At 49.1% G+C, this 25,200-nt stretch overlaps 1 protein-coding gene across 8 annotated transcripts in view; it reads left to right on the top strand.

Annotated features, from left to right (window-relative positions):
- The window catches only part of ASAP2 (ArfGAP with SH3 domain, ankyrin repeat and PH domain 2), a 171,575-nt gene that overhangs the window by 52,192 nt on the left and 94,183 nt on the right, over positions 1–25,200 (top strand). For all 8 annotated transcript variants that reach the window (XM_043604562.1, XM_043604561.1, XM_043604557.1 and 5 more), the window contains exon 2: positions 10,646–10,718. In XM_043604562.1, coding sequence (XP_043460497.1) covers positions 10,646–10,718 — 73 coding nt within the window. The remainder of the gene's footprint in view (positions 1–10,645; positions 10,719–25,200) is intronic.

Here is a 25,200-nt window from a genome sequence, read left to right as displayed (position 1 = left end):
TGCCTCTCAGTCTGCCGGAACTCTCCCAGTTTGAACTCTTTAGTTCAAGGCCAAATAAATGACTTAGGGCAAGTCCAACTCTTTGAGTCAGTTTCTTCTACTTTAAATTGGGGAAATTGGCAGTGCTTTCACAAGATGCTGTGAATATCGTGTAAAGTCGTGGATCCTTCAAGTGCTCTTTGGGGGGGCCCCGGGGTGACTCAGCTGGTTGAGCGTCTGACTCATGATTTTGGCTCAGGTTATGATCTCACGGTTCGTAGGATCGAGCCCTGTGTTGGACCTGGGCTGATAGCGCGGAGCCTGCTTGGGATTCTCTCCCTCCCTCCCTCTCTGCCCGTCTCACTCACTCTCACACACGTGGTAAATCAATAAACTTAAAAGAAAGTGCTCTGTGGAATGTCAGGTGCTTTGTGACTCTTGGGACTATAGATGTCTGCGTAGCTTGTCTGCTGCTGGCCTTTCTACCCGGGGCCGCCAACTCTACCTGAGTAACTTCGCTTCTGGGAACACGCCCGGAGCCTGTGGGCCACCCAGTCCTGCTCCCGCACCTTGGTGTGGCCATTTGTGGGGGGAGGGGGCACAGAGGGTGGCCTGTGCTGCACTGACACAGGTGTGAGAGGGGAAGCCTGCCTGGAGGCTTTGCTTGGAAAGCGGGGCTCCCCAGGATTCTGCCGGGTGGGGGAGCAGGGGACGGGCTGACACCAGGCGTCTTATCAGCTTCCCCTGTGCCCACTCTGCCCCATTTGACCCTGTGTGTGAAAGCCCAGAGGAGACAGGTGACCCCCTCCACTAAGCTGGCCCAGAGCACCCCGCTGTGTCACTTGCTGTATGGCCCTGCCTTTGCCCATGTCACCCCTTTGGGGAGTTAGAAACACACCAGGGAGTGTTTGGAAGAATTTAAATGTTGACGGGGGGGAAAAACTTATTACCGGGAGTGAAAGGTTGGCATGAGCTACACAGGTATTTTTCTTCTTTTTCTTTTTTTTTTTCCTTGTTACCGTAACCATTATCAGACCCGAAAATATTTATCCTAGCGATTGCCCTAGTCCTGGGGAGATGGTGTTCCTGAACGGCCCCCTTGTTTGGCATAGTGTGGATCTGACCCCTTGGAGACCCCGGGGAGCACTAACGAAAGCTCACCGTGGCGGAGCGCCTACAGGGCACAGATCCCGTACCCGCCGATGATTTCTCCTGCGAAGCAAGCCTTATTCCCAAGTTACAGAGGAAAACAACCGAGGTCGGTGAGGGGAAGTCACTCTCCTGAGGTCATGCTGTTGATATGCGGAGTCCGGTTTAGAATTTTATCTGTCGGGTGAAAAAAACCAGTGACTTTCAACCACTGCGCTATTCCAAAGGATCCAGCACTGAGAGACCAGAACTGAGAGCACCTTCTCTTGGCTTCGCTCCTTTTTGGTGTCTCCCCGGAGGCGACGTTGTGGAGTTGGGATGTCGGTGGTAAAAGGGAATGAGGAGGCCTGAAGGGAATTCCGGTTTTTCCCCTTTTCGATGCGTGTGTTACCTGAAGTCTAGTTTCAGTTACAAGATGTACTTTTTGAAAGAATTCATAAGACACAAATGTGGCAGCCGGCTGACAGCAGAAAGACCCCCCCCCCGCCCCCCATCAGAGGCCCAGTTGGCACAGAGGAGCCAGTATGCTAAAAGCCATGAGGCTGGGGGCAGAACCCGTAGAGTGAGTGTGAATGCTGGTTTGCGGGCAGACCCCCTGCGCCCCGGAAGCAGAGTCCTACTTAGCACCCCCTGGCTCCATGTGGGGCCCAGAGAAAACCGCTCGCTCACGTCCCCTCTCTCCTGTTTATGTCACTGAAGTGGAGGTCACGTGGCCTTAACCCTGTTTCCTGGGGAAATCAGCCTGGCCTGTGATTACATTGTCTTCTGGAACTGGGACAGATGTGGAAGGCTGACCTCAGCCCCAACTGAAGGTCACCTTCCCAGCCTCTCCCGCTGCTTCCGTATCACCAGGCCTCCACCGCCTGGCCCTGTGCAGTGGCCTCAGCCCTGCATACCAGACATCTGCTGGTATGATGGCCCCTATTCCGTTTGTCATTGCTCCCCAGAGATGGCCCATTTCCTGCTTGCATCTGGGCTCTTCAGTCCATCCAGGGGAGCAGAACTGAGGGGTGCCGTGTTTGTTGAAGGTGCCCGGGACTTCAGCCCAGACCCTCCTCCGGGAACGGGGCACCAGGGCCTCTGAGACGAGGACTGCCTTTCTTGGCTGCTGGGGTGTTGTAGCTGGCTTGCCAAAATTCTCCTTTCTCTTGTCAACTCCCCCAGATCTCCCAGAAGCTCTTTCCCCCGAAGTAAGAAATCAGGATGTAAAGCATTTTTATAAAGCTGGAATTCATTGTCATCTGTTTCTGCCTCTCTAGAAGAGTGATCTAGTAAAAGCCTGAGTTCCCGGCTGACGTCTCCAGTGATGGGGTTCATGGGAGGGCCTGTGGGTACTTGGCTCTTCCAACTTTACCAGCTTGAGGCTCTCCTTTGTTAACACAGCATTGTCACGTAGTCTGTGTATGACACGGTCCACTTCAGTCATGGTGACGACTGTCTAGAATGTAATCGTGTGAATGCCCAGTAGTCTGTGCAGTTACTCTCCTTGGTTGGGCATTTGGGGCTCTTTCCTATTGTTTTCTCTTTCAAAGTCCTGCTGAGAACATCTTTGTAGACGTAACTTGTGTGGAAAGGAGGGAGGACATGGGGACGTATTTCTGCAATTGGACGGGGACAGAAGGAGAGAAACTGCTTTGGTGAAGCCCTTTGCCCCCTCTGGCGAGCGTACTTTCTGGAAGACCAGGGAGGGCAGTGATGCCCTCAGCTGCCATGGCTGGGAGCAGCTTGGAGACTCCAGTTCTGTTTTGTGTTTCAAACCATCACTCCCCGCCCGCCCCCCCCCCCCACCCCATGCCTTTGTTCTTTTGATTTGTATTTATATCTTTTATCTGTCCCGGGACCTTCAATGACTTTCATGTTTTATGAGTTCTTAGCTTCCTGGGGTCCAGCCTCTGATGGCCACTGATGGCCGTAATCAGAGTGCTTGGGGCCACACCGTCTCAGCCAGTCAGGTTGGGTTAGTGACATTCCTTTTTCTATTTCAGAGAGCTGTTTGTCTTCAATTATATCTTTCTAACCACACAAATCCTGCATAAACATTTCAAACAGTACCAAAAAATGAGCCTGCCTTCACTGTCTTTTCTGTCTCCTCAGTAACCATTGGGATGGATTCATGTGTCTTCCAGGATATTGTTCTGTGTATATACTTGTGTATGGAAAGACACAATTTTGAGTATTTTTCTTTATTGTTTCATCAGTTACTTTGACACATTTTTTTGTGCTCAGAGTTAAATTCTATTTGATGTGAAAACAACTGAAGAAGATAGCCGTGTAGGATATTGAAGTGCCTTTTAAAAATTTTTTCAAGTATAACGTACTCATGTTGATATGTTTAAAAGTAGAAAAATCCGAAAAGTCCCCCAACTTTCCCTGAGACAACAAAGATTATTTGTTTCCTGTATCTTTATATACGCAGTTTGTGTATACAATGCAACACTTGCTTATCCTCTCTAGTTTATAAAGTTTATTTCTTGCTTACAGTTGAGTGTGTATGCGCAGGCTCGCGGGCTCAGTTGGTTCAATAAATTACCTTGTACTTTCCTACCTCCCAAGATGGAATTTTGAGAAAGGTCTGTTGCATTTCGATCTTTGGAAGCCGCTTTATTGTGGGTTTTTTTTGTTCTTAGTGCCACATATACCCACATGGGTCAGGATCAGCCACATGTACACGGGCCGGGTGTGGTGGCACCCCTCTCCCTGATGACAACCCCCCCAGGTTTGGACGCATCTATTGCAAGTACCTGCGATTGAAGACATGGTCAAGGTGCAGTTGGCAGTTGGGTGAGGGGGCTGGCTGTCCTCTGAATCAATGCTCACCTGGCTGCCCCCCCTGGTGCTGGCACCTAGGCACAGAATCTGAGACATTCTGAGGAGTAAAAACGTGATGGAGAAAAATGAAAGAAGTCTGTCTTTTCTGGTTGCTGGTTCTCAAGGGTGGCCTGCTTTAGGAGTCGGCTGACCTGGGTTCTTGTGCACCTCTGTCTCCAGCTTACCAACTTGTGCTGTCTGCTCTCAGATGGCTCGGAAAGGGGACGAGGGGACCGATCTCTAGGTTCCTTTCACTCGTTGTGCGTGACCAAAATGCTGAGCTAATAAAGTGCCCTGTGAGGCATTGTCATTTTGGCAGCCTTTCTGGCTCTTCCCCCAGACTCTAGTTGATTTTAATTTCTTTTCCATCGAGAAGGCTTTAAATTTACTTTTATGCAGATTAGTATGCATACACACACACGGAGATATAATTTATAGGATGATTATGAGCAAACACCCATCCAGCCATCACTTGTCCCTTCCTGACCCCTGGCCCCCGTCAGCGTTCCAGGAGCGCTCGCCTGCCTTCCCGTCAGCACCCTCCGAGGAGCCGCCGGCCCATCTGGGCCATCAACATCTCTCCTCGCTTCTGTTTGTAGTTGCATCAGCAACACTTACGTTCCTAAACAGGAACAACATCATCGAGTTTTTCCTACTTTCCACTTTTACGGTCGTATACCGCCGACATACTTTTGCAACTTATTTCTTTTGCATAACATTGTTGTGAAATTCGTTTATGTTCTGGGTGGGTAACGTTTGTCTCCCTGCAGCGGTTCATGCGTTTTACCGTCACCGGGTATGTGGGTTTGTCCCGTTTTCGGCTCTTTCGAAGAGGGTCACGACCATCCTCGCCTTGTGGTGCAGATGTGTGTATACTCTGAGTGACCCCAGTTGCGTTAGAGAATACCAAGCGTGACCTTCTGGTGTGCCCTGATGCGTACGTGTCTCACGCAGCTTGATTTAGCTTCATATTTACTTGATCCTAATTCTTCGTGACACCTGCTGTTCCCCAGGCCTCTGCTGTATTCCCAGGAGGAGGTAGATCCATTATCGCTCTGGCTCTACACTGAGCCTGCAGGCCACAGTGCATTGCTGCGCTTCCCAGAAGGCTTCTGGAAATATCTGACACTGTCATTAATGTCCTGTGTTACTTCAAAAGTAATGTCAAGCGGGAGAGGAGACGAAGCTGCCGTCTAGATGTCCGCGTGAGTCTTCCTTGGCAAAGCTATCCTTGGGGGCACAGATCTGGGTGTCGCTTTGTTTTCTTATTTGGTCTGTGTCTTTCGAAAATGTCATTTCCCCTCAGGTCAGCCTTTCCCGAAAGGAACGAGGGAGATATGACGGGACGGCAGAGTAGAACATGCCTCCCCGGCGGCCCAGACCGTGGTCTCCTGGCCTTTCCTCCCCCATGGCAGCCATCTTTGGGTTCCCAGGATGAAGCCGGCTGCTCTCCACCATTGCTGGCTCAAATTGAGAACTGGGGGGCCAAACTGGTCCTGTGCCAAGAGGAGACTGGGCTGGCCGATAAGATTGGAGAAACCTGTGTGTGAATCTTCTGGGCCAGGGGTTGGCGGACTTCGTGAAGGGCCAGGCAGTGAACATTTTAGGCTTTGCAGGCCTAGAGGCAAAAGTGAGGGTCTCATATAGGTGCTTACATAATAAGAGAGAAAATAAATTTCCACAAGTTTTTTATTAACAAAGTTCAAAATATCGTATCTCTGGAGTAAAACCCTTTGGTAACGCTCTTCTCTTAATCAGAAGAGGGGAATTCTTTCGGGGGAGATTTCTTCCTTGGGATTCAAAGCTAGTGTTCCCCCCCACCTCATTGTCCTGTCGAGTGGAAACATTCACCTGTGCGGATCCTTAGCACGTGGCCACGCAAAAACCGGCCCCCCGGTAGGTGCCCACCTGCCCCAGGCTCATCTCCTCAGACAGACCGTGGACTTGGCCTCCACCATCCAGCATCAGGACGTAGGTGCCTCTGAGCCAGGATGGACTTCCCTGTAGGCTCTGGGGACAAACACTACCTCAGCCCTCCAGAGGGAGAAGAGCTGTCACACGGTCACATCTGTGCACTGCCCATGGGGGAAGGAGGGAGAGGCCCCCCTCGATGAAGCCAGGGGCTCCGGAACGTTAGGGGATGGTGCACGGAGGGGTCTGCAGGAACAGAGGAAGAGCAAACAGGGGCGGCGTGTTTAGACCCAGTCGGTATGTCGTATGGGGCTACGGCTCCGGAGAAAGGTGGCGAGACAGGAGCTGGATTTTTTACTTGACTAAATTGTAGTTTATCTTCCATATTCCTGTGCGGCTGCCCTGTTGGACAGTACAGGTGTGAAGAAGGAAAAGAGTGAACGGTGTTGTGTCCCCTCCTGGGAGGGCTCCCCTCACGCCCCCTGCGCCCTCCCGGGAGCCGGCGTCCGTGGACGAGCCGCGGAGACCACGGGGAGCTGCTCGCAGGAATGAACCAGAACCCTGGCCCTTCATGCAAGGGTCCAAGGGATCAAAGGAGGCGCTTTTAGAATGGTTGGAAACCGTTGTTTATTTTCCTCTAAAATATCTTGAGACACATCTCTACAGTCTTGTTTATGTGATAAATTCACTCTGTGAAACATGTTTTATAAACTGAGGGTCAGCTGCAGTGTAGGCCCTCAGGATTAATGGGGTTTGGCCAGGCGTTAGCTGTTGTGCCGGCCCCGCCTAGGTCCGTAGTGGCTGTTCAGCTTTTGCCTGTGTTTATAGTGTTTACACACACATTCTGACCAAGGTGGCCGTTCTTTTTCCTTCTCTTTAGCTCGGGTAGTTTTGGGGAGGGCGGGTGTGGGGGAGCGCCCCCGTTAGGGATCTCAGCCCGATTGGTGGACCCCTTCGGTTCCTTGAGGCTCTCCAGTTTTGCTATTTTGTTGTTTCAGGTTTCCCAGTGCTGTTTTTATTTATAATTGACGGAAGACTATTTCTAGCACTCAGTCTTAATCATTCCGACTTCTCCTGCCCAAGCTTAATCTTAATTATCTGTAAATGTGCTCCGTAATGAAGGGTGTGGTTTTGAGTGGGGAGGTAATTGCTTTTCCCTCTTGCAGCTTTAATTTAAAATTACCTCTCCGCCTACCTTACCTTTCTTTCCAGGCTCTTCTTAACAGACTGCAGAAAAGCAGCGGTTACCGTTTATCCACTCTTCCCCTGAGTTCAGGAAACAGCACATCCCCTTTAATAACAGAGGTAGAATATTCCATATGGTGGCCTATTTTTACAAGACCTTTATGCAGGAAAAGATCAGGGAGGGGTGTGCCCCACAGGACGACGTGGGAGGAAACTTGCCAGCGTTGAGCGGTGTTATGAAGCCTATTTCATCTGTGGTCGGCCTTCCGCACTGAGGTGGATAGGGCTAGTCTGGTCCACGGTTTTCTCGGCACATTTGAGCAAAAGCCCTGTGGACAGAAGATTGTTCTGTCATTTGTGGGAGTGCCAGAGCCTGGAGGGCTAAACTCAGTTGAGGAGGCCGAATAGATCTCCCTGGGCACACACTGACTTTTCCAGAATGTCTGCTGCCCTGTACCAGTCCCATATGGCTTCCTAATCATGGGTCCCAGCCGGGCCCTTCCTTGTTGGGTATCCGTTCCCTGAGTCTACTTCCTGCCTGCTCAGATCCATTGTTCCCACTGTGGCTTGAGTGACCTTCAAGTACAGCCCACCATTCTCCCCTGCCTGAGAACCTTCGGTAGCTGCCCACTGTCTGCAGGCTCAGCCGGATACCCTCGCCGGCCTCTGTGTCCCTGCCTGCCTTTCTGGTCTCACGGTCACGGACGGAGCTGCTCTCTGAGTCCCGTCCCGTGTCAGCTTTGTGCTGGGCACTGGGGACCGAGCGGAGAGCGTCCTGCCCTTACGGGAGATCTCTGAAAAAGGTAACAAGAAACATAAAATTAATCGTATTAATATCTTCTTTAACCTAACATGTCCAAAATATTATCATTTGACTGTGTGGCGCTGGCCGTATTTCCAGGCTCAGTGGACACGTGCTGTTGTAGGTACATTGGCTAGGAAGTGCGGGTCTTGAGGTGAGCGGCACAAACGGAAAAACAGTTACGTGAGAGTCCTGGGCTTCTGGCTTTGTGTTTCTCTAGGGCATTATCCTGCTACATTGTGAACTCCATGCAGGCATGGGCGTGGCCCTGTTTTGCTCACCTGTTGTGTCTGGGACACCTCACTTAGTACTTAGCACATAGTAGGTCCTCACTAAATTTCATCAGGCGAACTATTGAGTAAGCACAGGGTTCCGGGAAAAGTCTGGGTGAGTACCTAACCTGTCTGAGGAGGCTTTCAGGAGGAGGACCTGCCTCCAAGTCAACTCGCAAAGCCGGGGTAAAACTAAGGGGTCAAGAGGAGGCAGGGAAGAGCACACAGTGTTAGAAATAAAGAGGAGGAAGAAGGTTGGGAGGGGCTGCAGGAGTTCGTTGGGACGGAACTTCAGGTGCGCTCGGGGCAGGGGTCCGGAGACGACGCTGGAGAAGTAATGGGGGCCAGATCGTGAGGAGGTTTTAAAGCTGCTACGGAGTCGAGGCCTCATCCTGGGGACGTGCGGAAATAGCGCCAGCGTCGTGGGCTGGGAGTGGCCCCTCGGACTCGTGTTCCGCGTTTCTCTGCTGTGTTTTCTCCGTTCACTCCTCCTCCCGGCCCGCAGAAAGGGCTTCGTGAGAATATTGGCTGACTTCTGTTACCGTGTAGGCTAACCGGGCTGGGGGGCTGCCTTCTGCTGTCTGTGGGAAGCTTCAGGAGGAGGAGCAGGCTTAATTATTTGAGTGCAGCCGCGATTCCCGACCGAATTCTCTCCAAGTGCTGGAGTAGATGTCGATTAGATCGAATGTGTTTTTCAGTCATGGCCCTTCACGTGGGGGTCGGGACCTTCCACAGCTGTGATGAGTGCACTGAACTGTCGTACTCTCTGACACGCGGTCGATAAAGCTTCGGGAGCCAGTGTTTCTAACCAGCCCTGAGCAGACCCACCCCATCTTCTTGCGGCCCCTGGTAGAACCCAACAGGTCGGTGCACACGCTGGAGGGCACTGCCTGCTGGGTGGCAGACTGGGGAGTAGAAAGTGATGAGTCTTCGGGAGAGAGTTCACTGGTTATGTACTTTTTCCAAATCCCTTTTCACATCTCAAGGGAAGGTCTGGAACGGATGAGAGATGACCTAGGAAAATAAGAGCTAGCTCTCTACGAGAAATTCCGACATCTTTGTGGCCGTTCATGCCTACGTCTTCCTCCAGTATATCAGAAAATAATGCTTTTTAAAATACAACTTCTCGGGGCGCCTGGGTGGCTCAGTCGGTTGAGCGTCTGACTTCAGCTCAGGTCATGATCTCGCAGTTTGTGAGTTCGAGCCCCGCGTCGGGCTGTGTGCTGACAGCTCAGAGCCTGGAGCCCGCTTCGGATTCTGTGTCTCCCTCTCTCTGCCCCTCCCCTGCTCACACTGTTCCCTCCCACCCCCCAAATAAATCAAACATTTAAAAACTAAAATACAGTTTCTCTTTTTATTGTAACCACTCTGTCAACTGCTGCCTGGTGATCATTTTTCTATTTAGTAATTGTCAGCACCAATCACATCTGTTCTTAGCCTCTGCTAAAACAGTCCTTGTCGCTTTCGAATAGGGCTTAGGATGCTGATATGGAAAGTGATTCGGGAAGCCTGGCAGGGAAGGACTGTGCTGTTGCTCTGAGGCCGAGTGCTCTGTTTCTGATGACAGTCTGTTGCGGGGTTTTGTGATTAAATCTCACGATGAGTAATAATAACGTCATCGAGTGTGTACCAGATTTGGGGCTCAGCACTTGCCCTGGAGTTCTTAGTTTCTTTACGGTAACCTGCGTGATGGGTGTCACTATCCCAGGTTACAGATGCTCTCTTCCGCCTGTCACCACTGAAAGTGACACGTTGCTCTTCTGGGGTGTTCAGTTGGGTTAAAGGGAAATTTGACGCCTGTGTCTTTTGTGAAAGTAGAGCTGTAATTCAGACTCCTGATTTGATCAGTCACTGAGCAGGTATTCCGTGAGCACTTACTACGTGCTAGGCGTTGTAAGGGCCGCATGCTACCGCCGTGTAGTGGTTGGTCTGTTAAGGTGTGAAAGCAAATGGAGCGTCATAGAGGAATATTAAAGACTTAGGTGTGTCTAATTAATCCTTCAACCCGGCGAAGTAGGAATTGTTATCCCTGGTTCTGGAAGAGAAATCTAGGCTAGAAAAGGGTTAGGCAGAACATGCCTTCCAACCCCAAACAAATTCCTGTCTCGGTCTTTCCAAATCCAGAGTGGGTTTGCCTCCCACAAGACCGCGCTGCCTCTGAGTTGGGGGGCGGTCTGGCCTGTGCGTTGGCGGTCTTGCCAGGGTGGGGACACACTTGTGACTGATCTGCCTCCCTGCCCCCCGTCGCTCCTCCCCCTGCTCCCTGTCCTTGGTCTGTGTCCGGAAGGAGCCCCTGGCAGGCTCCCGAGCCTTGCTTGTTCACAGGGAGGATTGAGGCTTGGTGGGAGTGGAGTTGGTCCGGGTTAACTCTTAACTCGTATGGGGATGACTCCGTCTTCACACTGAGCCGCACGCTGGGGCTTTGTGCCACCGAAACAGTTCCGCAGGGGCCTCCAGAGTGGCTCTCACAAGGCCATTCTCTGATAGTCGTGATCTGAGCTCAAACACGTTTTAGTTACGTACTTCTCTTATGTTTTAGGCTTTGGACGTGGACCGGATGGTTCTTTACAAAATGAAGAAATCCGTGAAAGCAATAAATATCTCTGGGCTGGGTGAGTACACATCCTTTCCTAGCGGTTTCCTTGTGCAAATCCTCACGGTAGCAGTACTGGTGCCATGATGGTGATCACCATTGATGAAACCAAACCTTTTCTTCTAGGCGTGTGCATTATCAAGTTGATTTGGGATATTTAGCTTTTAGGAGTGTGTTTTGTTCTGTAAATTGTCTGATCTGGCCTGGTGGTTCACCTTCCACCCCCAACTATCTCCTGCGCTGCCTCCTGTTCCCTGAAGTGCAGCTGGGTTTTCCGTCCTGCATGAGCTACCGTCCTGCATGAACCAGCTTTGTCTGACTGGTCAGCAGGAACGCCGGCCTCATTCCAGCCTCGGTTGTGTGGTCTGTGTGTTACTCATGTCATCGTGGCCCCTCCATTTCTCTTCTCCAGTCCTCGCCCTTCTTGTTTCGGATACCGTTAACGTAAAAGCACAATCAACTGCTCCAAGTAACGTCTGATCAGGACTAAAACTTTTTTTGAACCGTGAGTTCATGACCTGAGCTGAGATCAAGAGTCAGATGCTTAACCGGCTGAGCCACCCAGGTGCCCTGGAAATAATTTTTTTAAGTCATCAAGTGACAATGTGGTTTCCCCCAGAAACAAGCAAGTGGCGGCCTTGGAGGACTGGGGGTTGTGAGGGCTCCCAGAGAGGCTGAGCGAGGTGATGGATTGCAGACAGCACGGCTGGCCTGTGGGCGAGCACACCAGTGCTAAGTGGGGCAGAAACACTGCCTTTGTCCGCGGCTGGTGGCCTGGGAGGAGGGGGTGAGGGGGCCCAGGGTCTGCACCTACAGAAGCAGTCAGCCCATGGATGGCTGTACATCGTCCCCTTCCCCCTCGTGGTGTTTCCCTTTACGACAGTAGTGAATGGAGTAGGAGGACAGGGAATGCCAGAGGGCTAAGAGGAAGGAGGGGCGCAGAAGGGTCTGGAAGTGCCTCTTGCACCCAAGCCTGCCCCCACCCACGTCCGGCCATTGTGAGCACCACCTCCAGTAACTGCTTTCGCCCCCCTGAGGGAGGGCAGTGCAAGCCAAGATTGAGAAGAGGCCAGTAGGGAACCTCAGCTGCAAAGATGATACCGTAGTCAAGAATTGCCAAGGACGTTTAGGAACAGATTTCACAAAAGACAGGCAAGAACTATGTTGAAAACTACAAAACCGAATTAAAGACCCAGATAAACGGGAGAGGTGTATGATGTACCTGGGTTGGAGGACTCGATATAGTTACTTTGTCTTTTCTCCCCAAATTGATCTCAAGATGCAGCACAATCCTAATCAAAATTCCTGCAGGAGAAATTGACAAGCTGATTCTAAACTTTATGTGGAAACACACACAGGACCCAGAAAATGCCAAGCAATCAGGGTACGAAAACAAGTTGGAGAATTTCAACCATCTGACTTCAAGTCTTGTGAGATAGTCGTGATCTAGACAGTGTTGCTGTTGCGGGGGGGCCAACAAAGAGATCAGTGGAACAAAAGACAAAGTGTAGGGGTGCCTGGCCGGGTCAGTCTGTAGAGCATGTGACCCTTGATCTCGAGGTTGTGGGTTCAAGCCTCACGTTGGTTGTAGAGATTACTTAAAAATAAAATCTTAAGAAAAAAAAAAAAAGCCTGGAAGTAGACCCTTACTGAGATGTTTCTGCTTGTCAGCATGTTGCCAAGGAAGTCCCCTGGGGAAATGAAGGTGTTTCTAGCACGTGGTGCTTGAGCATCTGGATCTTTCCATCAGAACAAATGCAGTACAGCCCTCTCTTCTACCCTACACAAACAGTAATTCAAAGTGGATGATAGATTCACCTGTGAAAACTAAAACTAAAAGTTGTTTAAAGAACACATAGGAGAACATCTTTACAACATGGGGTGGGCAAGGCTCCTTGGATAGGACACAGAAGGCAATGTGGCTTCAAAGAAAAAAATTGATAAATTAAACTTCATCAAAATGAGACACTCCTACGTGCTCAAAAATGCTATTAAGAATAGCCTAACATTTGACAGGCCCCCAATCAAGCAACTGAAGAGCTCACACTTGAGGAAACTAAATTAGAACAGGACTTTAAAATAAGAGTATATGATTAACACCCTTAGAAAGGCAAAGGAGGTTATTAAGTTACCGAAACAGAAAAGGTACTAGTGAAAAAGAACCAGAGGAAGGCTTGGAAGTAGAAAAACATGTAATTGTTGAAATAAAAACTAAAATCTGCTAAATATTTAGCAGGCTGTACACATAGGAAAGGGGGAGGGTGGTCTGTGAGGCCCCCTGTTGCCAGAACATGAGCTTGAGGGATGGACACTGTAAAGTAAAACTCAGGAGCCACAGAAAATAGATTCAGAGGGGTCACTATCAGCATCCACCCAAAAGGACTTCCAGAAGAGGGAAGAGAAAATGGAAAAGTGGGGGCACCTGGGTGGCTCAGTGGTTGGGCATCTGACGTTGGCTCAGGTCGTGATCTTGTGATTTGTGGGTTCCAGCCCCCCTTTGGGCTCTGTGCCGGCAGCTCAGAGCCTGCTTCAGATCCTCTGTCCTCCTCTCTCTCTACCCCTTCCCTACTTGTGTGTGCACGTTCTCTCTCTCTCTGTCTCTTTCAAAAATAAATAATGAAAAAAAATAAAAAGGGAAATTTTTGAAAAAGTAATAGCTGAAAAATTCTCAGAACTAAAGAAAGATTTAAGATCTCAGATTCGGAAAGTCCACTGAAATTCTGAGGGAAACAGATTATACACACGTGTATGTGTACCTACAGTGTATATGGTATGTATGTGTGTACATATGTCCCTGTGCATGTATATATATAAAAAATATTTGGGGGAAATTTGCTAAAAAATGATTGCTTTAGCATTTTGACTTTATAGATATTTTTCCTCCTTTCACTTTCCATATTTCATATATTGTAATGTATTGATGTTAAAATGATTAGACCGGTATTAAGTTGTTTATGGCTAAATTCCAAATGGATGTGAAAGAAATTCAAGAAAGCAAAGAAGAGGTGGGAGGGACTTAAGTGGTTTGTGACTGAGCTTGTCCTGACTGAATTCGAAAGCTTTTTGGACCTGGACTTTGTGGCCCTTGCTGTTGTGCCCTGGGGCAGCTCGCTTAGCACTTTGTAGCCCTGGTTTCCTTGGCTCTGAGATAATCCAGTTGGGTTAGGATGCAGATCAGTGGTTCTCAGCCAGAGTGGTCTTGCACCCCCCGTTTGGTATGAACACCTGAGAGGTGCGTGTGTGCACGTGTGGGGGCCTTGTGTGCGTGCTGTTGGCACCTTAACGGTAGAGGCCAGGGATGCTGCTGAAGGTCCTACAGTGCACAGGACAGTTCCCAACAATGAATTAGCTGGCCCAGAGGGTCATCAGTGCCACAGTGGAAAGCCTCATCTGGATGTGCTTGAGTCCTCTGCGATGTATAAAAAACAAAGCACCTTTTGGGATGAGCACTGGGTGTTGTATGGAAAGCAATTTGACAATAAATCTCATATATTAAAAAAATAATAATAAAATAAAATAAAATTTCTTAGACCTTCAAAAAAAAAAAACAAAAAAAAAACAAAGCAAAAACACAAGCCACCATCTTTAGCCTGCCTTTGCATAAACATTGATTGATTACCTGACAACTGCTGATTTTATGCAAGAAAGAAGTGGAATTCGAATTATCATTGGCTAACATGTAACTGGAAGTAAACATACATAGGAAATTATTTTCTATTTAAAAGGAAAAAACAAAGAGCCTAAAACTCTTCACTTAACTCCACACCGAGCTTTACTGAAACAAATGTTTCACTATCCAAACTGGTCACCTGCCTTTAACTCTCCCTGGATAAAGTCGGGGAACAGGGAGGAATGATGATCATTTGTATGTTTTGGAACACTTCCTACAAACCTTGTGCTTTCTATACATTATGCTAGTCTTTACAAACTGTTCTCGTTTTATGAACGAGCAGTCTGAGTTCAGAGGGCTCAGCGTCTTCCCAGGATGCTCCGTGGAACTTCGCTTGTGCCAAGAACACAGGACTGTGTTCGGTAGGCCGCTCTGCTCGGAGGCAGCCACATGTCCTCAGTGGGTCTGGCACGCTGACCGACTGTCTTCAGGATTTCAAGAAATCGCTCAAAGATGGTTGCTTAGCTCTGTTGACAAACAACAGATTTCAAACAGTATCTTAAGAGAGTTTTTGCTTTTTTACTGCGCTCCCTTGGGCTTTTGAGTTTATGATTTAAGGCTAGTTCAAAAAAGGTATTTTATAATCTGATCAGGTTCAAAAGTGATTTTAAAGTCATATGTCGAGAAGGCTGTTCTGATCAGAAATAAAAATGGAGCACTGCGCTTCTCGTGCAGACGTTGGCCACGTGACTGCCGCCAGTCCTGAGAAGGACATGTGTGTCCCCATAGGCTGGCCCAGTGCTGTGCCTTGTAGCTTTCAACAAGCATAGAGGGAGGAGGCGTAAACACATTGGTGTCAGGAAGCAAGACTGTATGAATTTAGTAACACTCATGTCTCACCTGCCTTTCTCACCTCTGTTGTTGAGCGGGGGCCACAAACCCCCTTCCTTTACCTGCCCCAGAGTCATTTTCTAAAATAGAGCCTAGTGGGGGCCTCCAGGTGGCTCAGTCAGTTAAGTGTCCGACTTCGGCTCAGGTCATGATCTCACGGTCTGTGAGTTCGAGCCCCGTGTCAGGCTTGGTGCTGACAGCTCAGAGCCTGGAGCCTCTTCGGATTCTGTGTCTCCCTGTCTATCTGCTCTTCCCCCATTCATGCTCAGTCTCTCTCTCTCTCTCAAAAAAATGAATAAACATTAAAAACAAAAGTTAAAAAACAGAGCCTAGTGATGCCACTTCTCTGCTCAGAACTCTGCGGTGTTTTCACATTATCCACTTTGATGTTTGTGAAGGGGAGTTGCAGAGCCTGGGAGAGATGAGGGAGGCCTTCATGGGCTCTAGAATCTAAGGGAAATTGGGGTAAAAGCACAGGTAAGCAGGTGTCTACTCCGGCAGGACTAGCTGAAGATTTTAACATGCTAATGTGGATTGTGAGAGGAGATGTCCTAACCTTTTCCAGATTTGTTTGCTTATGAAATTGCCACTGACTCCCTTCCTCAATCCAACATAAGCCTGCACTTAGTTAAGCACAGCAGAACACCAGATGCAGACCGAACCCCTGGCCCCCCCCCCCCGTCCCCCCTGGCTCCAGGCCACCTGCTCAGGGGTCCCTTCTCTGTGCCTGTCTTTGGAATAACTTGAGTTTCCCCCAGCATGCCAGTATTTGTGCCTTCTTCCCTTTGCACATTCCCTTCTGTCTGCTCGAAGTGACATTTTGCCACTTTATTAGAGGAAACTGAGGCGTGAGCAAGTTGAGAAGTTGGTTCTGGAATTTTAACATTGTACTCTGGGCACCCAACCTGTGTCCTTCCAGAGGTGCCACACAGCAGGCTGTTAGCCTGACCTTGGGGGACCTCCTATTTCTGTGATCTTTTTTACCCATCTAATAGATCATGCCAAGCTTGAGTTATTATAAGGCCATGAGTCTGAATTATTTTGAAGTCAGAGTACTGATCCTGAAGTCTTTATTTCAGGGCAGTGTTGTCCTGCTTCAAAAAAGTCACCTGAGGAAACCCTATGCCTTTTCCTGTGATGCTGCTGACACTGTTCACAGCATCTTGGAAAACTCTTCTCTAGAACTGCTTTTAGTAATACATTCTCTTGAATATTTTTGGTAGAGGGGTGTGAGTAAAGATAGCAGTAGACATCAGAGATCAGTGGGGCGCATTCTGGATGGGATTAGCCGTGGGCGACCACGGTCGCTCGGGAGCATTGTGAGTGTGCACTCCTTCTGCCTCTGGGGGCAGGTAGTTCCCAGTTCCAGATCCTTGGAGTGCTTAATGCCCTAAGGCAACTGCTTGCTGAGGAAGACCACTCATTTCATGTGTGATTGAAAGAACAACAACAAGAACTCACCATTTATGCCTGATCCTGCCACATACCTTTCCCATCTTGCGTTCCTTAATTTCTCTGAGGCTGGGACTTCCCTGCCTGCTTTCCTGATTGGTCATGGATTGGCCCCATCTGACCTCTAACTGATCTCCAGCTGTCCCCAGTGTCTCTGTTCCGGGCTGGTTGACCTGTCCCTGCTTCATCAGCATGTCATGACCGTATCTGTCTTTGCATGCTGTCTGCCATCTGGCCCCATTCCCTGGTCCCTCCTGACCCAGGTACCTGTTGAAAACCTGCCCACCCTTCCCCACCCATTTCCATCAAGCCGACACTGGACCCGGCGTAGGCCTTCTTTACTCTTGTATTAGTCTTCCATGGCTGCCACGACGACTTGCCATCAACGGAGTGCCTTAAATGATAAATTTATTTCTTCCCTTTTGTGGCCATCACTGAAGCCCCAGGGGCCAAGATGAAGTTCAGTCCCTTTGTGACTTCTGACCGGACCAAGAACTGTAAAAGCATTTCAGTGCACCTTCCCGCGTTCACAGGAAGATGCTTCCCCTCTTTCCAAAGAGCTGAGACAGAAGCACAGTGTCCGAGCCGTGCCCGTCCGCAAGGATGACGTAGTGTGAGGACACTACAAAGGTCAGCAAACTGGCGGAGTACTCCAGCTCTACAGGTAGACGTACGTTATCTGCACCCAGCGCGTGCACGGTGGTCGGAGAAGGCGAGCGTCACTGCTGTCCATGTGGCCTTCACCCTGGCGAGGTGGTTATTGCTAGACTGACACTGGACAGAGACCGCAGAAAGATCCTGGAAAAAGGAGCGTAAAGCCAGATCTCGCCAGGTAGGAAAGGAAAGGAGCATATAAAGGGAGGAAACAATGAGAGGATGCAGAAATAAAGTGATCTGATACACAGCTTTCGGCAAAAACTTGAAATGAACAGGAAACCAACAAGCATATCTCACGGCTCTGGAGGTCAGGAGTCCGAGATGGGTCTCATGGGGCTGAAGTAGGGGTGTTGGCAGAGCTCCTTCCTGGAGGCCCAGGGGACAGGCGCTTCCTTGCCTTGTCCCGCTTTCAGAGGCTGCCTGTATTCCTTGGTTTGTGGCCTTCCCTCTTCAAAGCCAGCGATGGCCGGTAGAGTCTTTTTCACACCCTGTCACCGTGACTCTTATTCTGCACAGGCTGCCATGACAGAACACCCACACTGGGTGGCTTAAACCACAGACCTGTGTGTCTCGTGGTTGTAGAGGCCGGAAGCCTGACAGCATGGTGTCCGCACGGCCGGGTTGTGGTGAAAGCTCTCTCCCTGGCTTGCAGATGGCTGCCTTGGCTCCGTGTCCTCACGTGGTGGAACTCGAGGATGCCCATCGGGAGAGCCCCACCCCAGTGACCTCATCCAAACCTCGTTATCTCCCAAAGCCCTCCCTCCACATACCATCACGCTGGGGGTGGGGCTTCAAGATACAAGCGTAGGTGCAGGAAGAACACGGCACAGTTTTGTCCGCAGCCGATACTGAGTCCTCTGCCTCCCGCTTGTGCAGGTAAAGACCCTGTGGTCACACTGGGTGACGCCGATGACCCAGGATAATCTCCCCAGCCCAGAGTCAGCTGATTCACAACTTATAAATTTCACTTGCAACCTCAATTCCCATTTGTCAGCAGCAGGACATCTAGGAATTAGGTCCAGGGATTAGGAATAGGTCCAGGGATTAGGAGTAGGTCCAGGGATTAGGATGTGCACATCTTTGGGGAGAGTGCAGACATTCTTCTGCCTTCCACACCTCACCTCTGAATTCTGAGTCTTGCAGTTGAATCCGTTTTGACTCTCGCTTAGCCAGAAATGAGAGTACCTAATAAACAGGCATTATTTACCCTTTAAATATTGCTCTTTATTATTCTCTAATAGTTCTATGTCTGTTGACCTCTGCTTCTCAATTAGAAGGCAGGTCCTTGAGGTCACTGACCAATTCTTGGAGGCAGTGTGGTTTAGGATAAGAGCACACGGGTGTTACAGTCTAAGAAGCCTGGAACAAATTCATGTGCCACTCGAAAAGCCTGTGGCAGGAAAATTACCTAATCGCTCTGAGCCTCAGTTTCTTCATATGTGAGACTGGGAATCTTAATATTTTAAAATTCTGTTAATAAAGATTAACCGAGGTGACGCAAGAGAAGTGACAGATCTGGTTCCGGGCACATGATAAGCATGCAGCCGTGAATATACTTCCTGAGTGTTCTTGCACAGAGCCTGGCACATCCAGAGCAGGTGCCCAATAAATACCCATTTGTATGTGACCGTGTTTCCGCTGCGAGTTCTGAGACCGTCCTCTTAGAGTTTTGGATGTGAGCAGTGTGCATGAGGGTGGCAGAGTGTGTATTCTGCCGTGTGAGGATTGATACAGATTTATGTACAAGGGGGATTTGAGATGCCTTAGAGACGCCAGCTGTGTTTTTACAGCCAGGGAGCTAAGGATGGGTCTTACCGTCTCACCGTGGACCTACACTGTAACCTCAATATTGCCTCTTGGCCTGCAAAGCCTTTAATATTTACTCTCTGGCTTTTTAGGAGAAAGTTTGTCAACCTGAGCATTAGAGTAGTGGTTCTGAAACTTCAGAGCGCCCCAGAATCCCCTGGAGGTCTTATTAAAACACGGGTTGCTGGGTGGCCCTGCCTTTAGAATTTCTGGTTCAATAGGGTGCAGGATGGAGCCTGAGAATTTGCCAATCTGCTGAGTTCCCAGGTGACGCCGAAGCTGCTGGTCTTTGAGAATAGTACCACACGTGTGCATACACACACATGCTCTCACACACACACACACGCTCTCACACACACGACTTTAAATGTTGGACTGAGCCAAAAGGGTGTCAAGTATGTCCCTGTAGATACAACACAGTAGCAACTATATTATCTTCACTCCCATTTTTCAAAACAGATGACCAGCCAGCCAGCTGTATTTTCTGGTGCATCTTATGTACAGGTTTGCAGAAGCGCTTATTATAATGGTTTAATAACTTTATAACTTATTATAATGTTTGTTGAGAAGCAATGTCTACGGTAATTTCCCCCCTCATGATAGACTGCTACTGACCTCTTAAAAACACCCAGTTTACGTTTGTTCTAAAACTTTTCTTAGTCTAAAATTTCCCAAGCTCTGTTTTAGTCCAGTGGTGTTTTCAGCTCCCCCAGTGGGAAGTTGAAGCGAGCGGGGATTTTTAGCTGTTTGACATATCAGTGGGTGGAAAAATTCATCTTTCTCAAGAAGGAAGCAACGGAAGACTTTCATTTTCCCTTCTCTAGAATGACTCCATTTTAAAGACGTGGTGGGGCTCTTTCCTGAGAGAGGGAAATCTCTTCTTCCCCGTTGGTCTGAATGTCCTAGAGAAGTTTGTCACATCCTTGAAATGAGAAGTACAAAGAAAGAAATGCTAATCTTCCCGTAAACCCTTACCCATACAAAAGGAAACGAGAATTTAGTAATTTTGTGTGCCTGTGTGTATTTCTCCATGTTATTTGTGATGCTAATTAGAATATGGCTATGAAATTAATACAGGGCTTAAGATTAATGCAGAGAATTGTCTCTATTATAGATATCATACAATTAGGAGAGAGCAGTTTAAAAGAAATCTGTGAAATAGTTTGGGAAGTGACATTTCATCGTGCATTCAGAAGGTCCTGTATCTGGCATGATTTTCCACCTGTTACATGAGAGAATAACTAAATCACGGTAATCCCCAGTGATTGGCATGAATCCAGTGGAACCGGTATTCCCCTTTGTTGTGGCATTGAAAATTGGTGCATGGAGTTTTTTAAAAACAGTTTGGCAGTTCATATGAAGAAAAATACAAATCTTGATGCGGGAAGATGCACAACAAGGCTCATTGCGTTGTCGTAGTGCCTTATCACAGAGAAAACCCGAAAGCCTCCTGTCACTGAATTAGGACCTACTACCTGAGGGAATTATGGTTCTGTAGCAACACAAAGAAAAATACCGATGATGGAATATCCAGCCTATAAAAACTCAGGATACGAAATGTCTGATACCATATCTGTGATCAAAAGGAATAGGAGATTATAACACACAATAAAGAAAAGAAAATGCTTCTGTATTGATGTTCATAAACTGGAGAGTGGAGGCATAATAACAGTAATAAAAACCTGACACTCGTGAAGTATTTGTTGTAGGGCAGGCACTATGCTAAATAAGTACTTTACTTAAATATACCCCTCCCGACAACTTTGTGACGTCGGTACTGTCCGTAACTCCACTTACAGATGAGGTCACTGAGGTGCAGAGTAGTCATTTGCCCGGGGCTGTACAGCTAGCAATTAGAGCAGCTGAGATTCAAACCCAGACCTGCTTCCCCCGCTCTGCTGTTGACCGTGGCACCGCTGTCTGTGAATGAGGGCCCGCAGTGGAGAAGAAGCAAGCAGTAATGCGGTGGGAATGTACTAGATATCTGGCTGAGCCCTATGATCCTTTGGAAAACCTCCAGGTGGTTTTGGTTGATCATGACTGGTGAGACCCAGTACATGAGAAGCTCAAAGGTGAGTCAAGTGACCTTGGGGGAAGTGTGTTTAAAAAAAAAAATCCAAAAAGGTAGTTAACCCCCATTACTGAATTGTAGGAGCAGCATTTAAAGAGGAACCTCAGAGTCTTCAAGCTGAAAACCTCATTGTAGGAGGATGTTGGAAGGTGCTGGTGCATCTTGGCTCGGGAGGGTAGGGAGAACGCATATCCGAAGGCGTTGTCTAGGATGAGGAAGTGAGATATTACGTGTTCCTCTCTAGAGGGTACTTTCATGGGATCGGGCTTTGACTCAAACACGAGAGAGGAGCTGGCTGGGTGAGCTGGTCACTGGCGTGGTGCCCCTCTTTTCTAAGGAGGTTGTAGGGGCCATGGCGACGTTGACTCTGAGACCTTCAGAGGCCGTCCTCCTATAGGTCTCTGAGATGTTTGTGGGTTTGTGGCCTCTTCTCTTCGGGTTAAGAATAATGGTTGGAATTTAGGTGGGGAATTGTGGAATCCTGGTAGCAGTGATCAAGGTATTAATCATGGAAGGATAGCTAATCAGAAGGAACGCTAGGATTTGTGACTTCAAGTCCCAAGTATTAACGTGAATCATACCGAGGGTCACGGTATCTATTTGGGAGGGACTTTAAAAGCTCACCCAGGCTAGGGCTTTCTCACCTGGCATAGGTAGGGTCTGCGGACAGGGGTCTGTGTCCCAAAATGTGTATGAAAAATTACGTGAAGATACCTTTTCCTTGTATCAAAACATTTTTCTGATTTTTGTTGGTGTCCGTCATCGACAGAAGATTAAAGAACCACTGATCTGGCTTTACACTGATCACGGTTTACAGATGTGGGTATCATCACAGAGCCGATTCTCCGCCTTACTTACTGTAAAACATTGACTGCATTATTCAGAGAGTATCCGAACCTGTTTCCTCATCTGTAAAATCTCCCAGAGTTGTAGGGGTGAAAGATTGTGTGTGTGTGCGTGTGTGTGTAAATATATGTATGTATGTGTATCCGCAATTTTTCCTACACAAATGGCAGCTATTACATGAGGCTTGGAGACCACTGATTTTTCAAGGCTGCTTGTTCCTGGGCATGAAGACTCTGGGGGACCTCGCCACACCACAGGAGTGGTCTTTCCTTCTGGTCTGCTGGCTGTGCTATCAAAGAAGTGGGGCGGGAGGGCTCTGGGGAGCGTCTGGAAGTAATGTGAGTTGTATCCTTCAGGGACGAGGAGGCAAGAATCAAGGGGAGGAAGGCTGAGAGCACTTTGCAGTGACCACATGCACGCTGTGTAGTGTGGCCGGTCAAGCCGCTTTGCCCACAGAGGGCATCCGTGCAGTTCGGGGGCGTAACGTTTCCAGCAGCGACAGTCCACAGCCAGCAGACATTGATTTGCCTCCGTGCTTTCTGGGCCAGACCCCTGGGGACGCCAGGCTGAAGGGGCTCCTTGGCCGGAGCTCCTGCCTCCTCCTCTGCTTTGGCGGTAGAGCAGCCTGGGGATGGGAAGCAGCTCTTTGCATAAGGAGAGGCCGGGGTGAGTCAAGCAGCTGACTGCTTGGCTTTAATCTCTTGGACCGGATTCTAATTTTTTTTTTTCAATGTTTATTTATTTTTGGGACAGAGAGAGACAGAGCATGAACGGGGGAGGGGCAGAGAGAGAGGGAGACACAGAATCGGAAACAGGCTCCAGGCTCTGAGCCATCAGCCCAGAGCCCGACGCGGGGCTCGAACTCCCGGGCCGCGAGATCGTGACCTGGCTGAAGTCGGACGTTTAACCGACTGCGCCACCCAGGCGCCCCAACATATGTCTCTTCCTAAATGCACCTTTGGTGGAGCTGTCTGCATGGGTGGTTGGGATGTGTGGTGTCAGACGGGGTTGACCGGAGCGGCTGGCGGTCTGGCCAGGAGCAGGGGCTCGGATGGGCCGAGTCAGGGTGACCTGCCCACCCCCGTTGCTCTCTGGTTGTGGCCCTTGGTGTTTGGGTTACTGGCACGTGTGCTCAGCTGGTGGACTGTGACACTTCCGTCAGCCTAGAGCCGAGCGTGGTGGCTGCGTGACGAGCAGATGGGAGAATGCTGGAGGACTGGGTGTCAGGAAACCTGAGCTCTTGCTCCAACGCTGCTCCAGATCTGCTGTGTCACCTTGAGCAAGTCGGCACCCTCTCTGAGCTTTGCGCTCCTGTCTGTAAAGAGAGGCTTCTGGGCCAGGGCCCATTTCAACTGAAAAGACCTAGTGGTGGGCATGGATGGCCCTGAGGAGGAGGGCCTGTGCTGCCCTGTGATGGTTTTGAGGGTTGAGCGCCACGTGCAGGCCAGGGCTTTCCACCTGAGAAAGCGTTCACAGCCTCTGAACACACGAGGCTCCACGCCGCTCCCTGGGGTCGACTACCTTCCTCTTTCTTCCCTGTTTGGAAATTGCCACCTGACCTTGGAGCCCCAGTTCAGATGTCGGCTTCTTGGCGTCTCTGAATCCTCAGCACCTGGCACGGCACGGGCCATCGGCGGCGTGGATTAGCGTGTCCTTCCCTAGAGACACATGCCAGCTGCCACGTGCGCCCTCGTCGTCGTGTCCCGCCCCAGCACGTGGTCCCACCCCTGCTGCAGGCTTGGGGGTAACGAGTGAAATACATGAGGTGGAAGTAAGGGTTGGTTGAAGGTGAGTTGGCTCTGGACCCCCGCTGTCCTTTGGCAGTGCTGGGCCCCCGGCTTGCTTCCTCGCTGTGCTTGGCCCTTTGTGGAATAACACAGGGTTAATAAACAGGCAGCCTTTGTGCTGTTAGGGTCCAACTGTTTGGGCTTCCACTGTATGCTTGGGGCCTTCTCCTTGGTACCGGGGTTTTTGAAAATAACAGAACCAAGTAAACTGAAAAGCACACAACAAAACGCTGTCCTCACTTCTAAATTCAGAACGTACGTGTGCTTACTGGCTTCATAATAGACTTTTCTGTGAGACTCTCTCATTTCATCCCTTTACTTGGGTTGGTGGAAAGTGTGACTTTGGGGCAGTGGGATGTGGGAAACGGAAGGGCTGTGGGGTTAGAATTGAGAAAGAAACAGAGTCTTGTCCTGCTGTGGTCTCGGTGACTTGGAGCCTCATTTTCCTAAGTCCCTCTCACATGAAGGATTTTGGGTTCTGGATCATTAATACGAACCAGAGTTTAAGATATATTTGAACATTGGGGGAGGCAAGAGAGCGAGCTCTTTTTAGAAAAACAGCTTTCACAATTTCGTAAATAAAAGCTGATAGACCAGTTTGGGTTCCTTCCAGAAACTTTATTCCCAAGCTATTTATTTTGGGTTCCTATTTTAAGTTTGTTTTCGGCAAAAGAAAAATAAAGGCGCTCAACTACTTTCTGTTCTCTAGTAGGAAAATCTCAGAACTTTGGGCGATCTGGACCAGTGGGTCAATCAGTTAATCTGTATTTATGGAGGGTTTACTGTGCTCACAATGGGGCACCACACTGCTGTTTCAGGAAGACACAGAGAGATACAGGGCTACGGTCTTTCTCAAGAAGCTACCAATTTGTTTGCAAGGAGAGAAATTTGTGTTAAAAACCCCAATGACGGGCGCCTGGGTGGCTCAGTCGATTGAGCATCCGACTTCAGCTCAGGTCATGATCTCGCAGTTTGTGAGATCGAGCCCCGCGTCGGGCTCTGTGCTGACAGCTCAGAGCCTGGAGCCTGCTTCGGATTCTGTGTCTCCCTCTCTCTCTCTGCCCCTCCCCTGCTCATGCTCTGTCTCTCTCTGTCTCAAAAATAAATAAAAACATTAAAAAATAAATAATAATAAAAAAAAAAAAACCCAGTGAGATCAGCGTGAAGAGGGTCCCACTGACCTAAGTTGGGACAGTTTGAGCATCAGAAATAATGACTGCAGTGGAACAGAACACTTGAGACGTGTGAGATCATGGTGATCATGATAGACCAAACGCTTCATTGATGACGGTTGGGGTTGCTGGAAGCAGCACGTTATTTTGAAGATTTGTAAGGGAAAGAATGTTTTAAGACATAACCTGTACGAGGCAGTCGATTGAGA

This window comes from Prionailurus bengalensis, chromosome A3 (genome assembly GCF_016509475.1).
Source record: "Prionailurus bengalensis isolate Pbe53 chromosome A3, Fcat_Pben_1.1_paternal_pri, whole genome shotgun sequence".
In the NCBI taxonomy this organism is placed as follows: domain Eukaryota; kingdom Metazoa; phylum Chordata; class Mammalia; order Carnivora; family Felidae; genus Prionailurus; species Prionailurus bengalensis.
The sequence above is the reverse complement of the archived record's forward strand: the minus strand, read 5'-3'. Positions and strand labels throughout refer to the sequence as shown.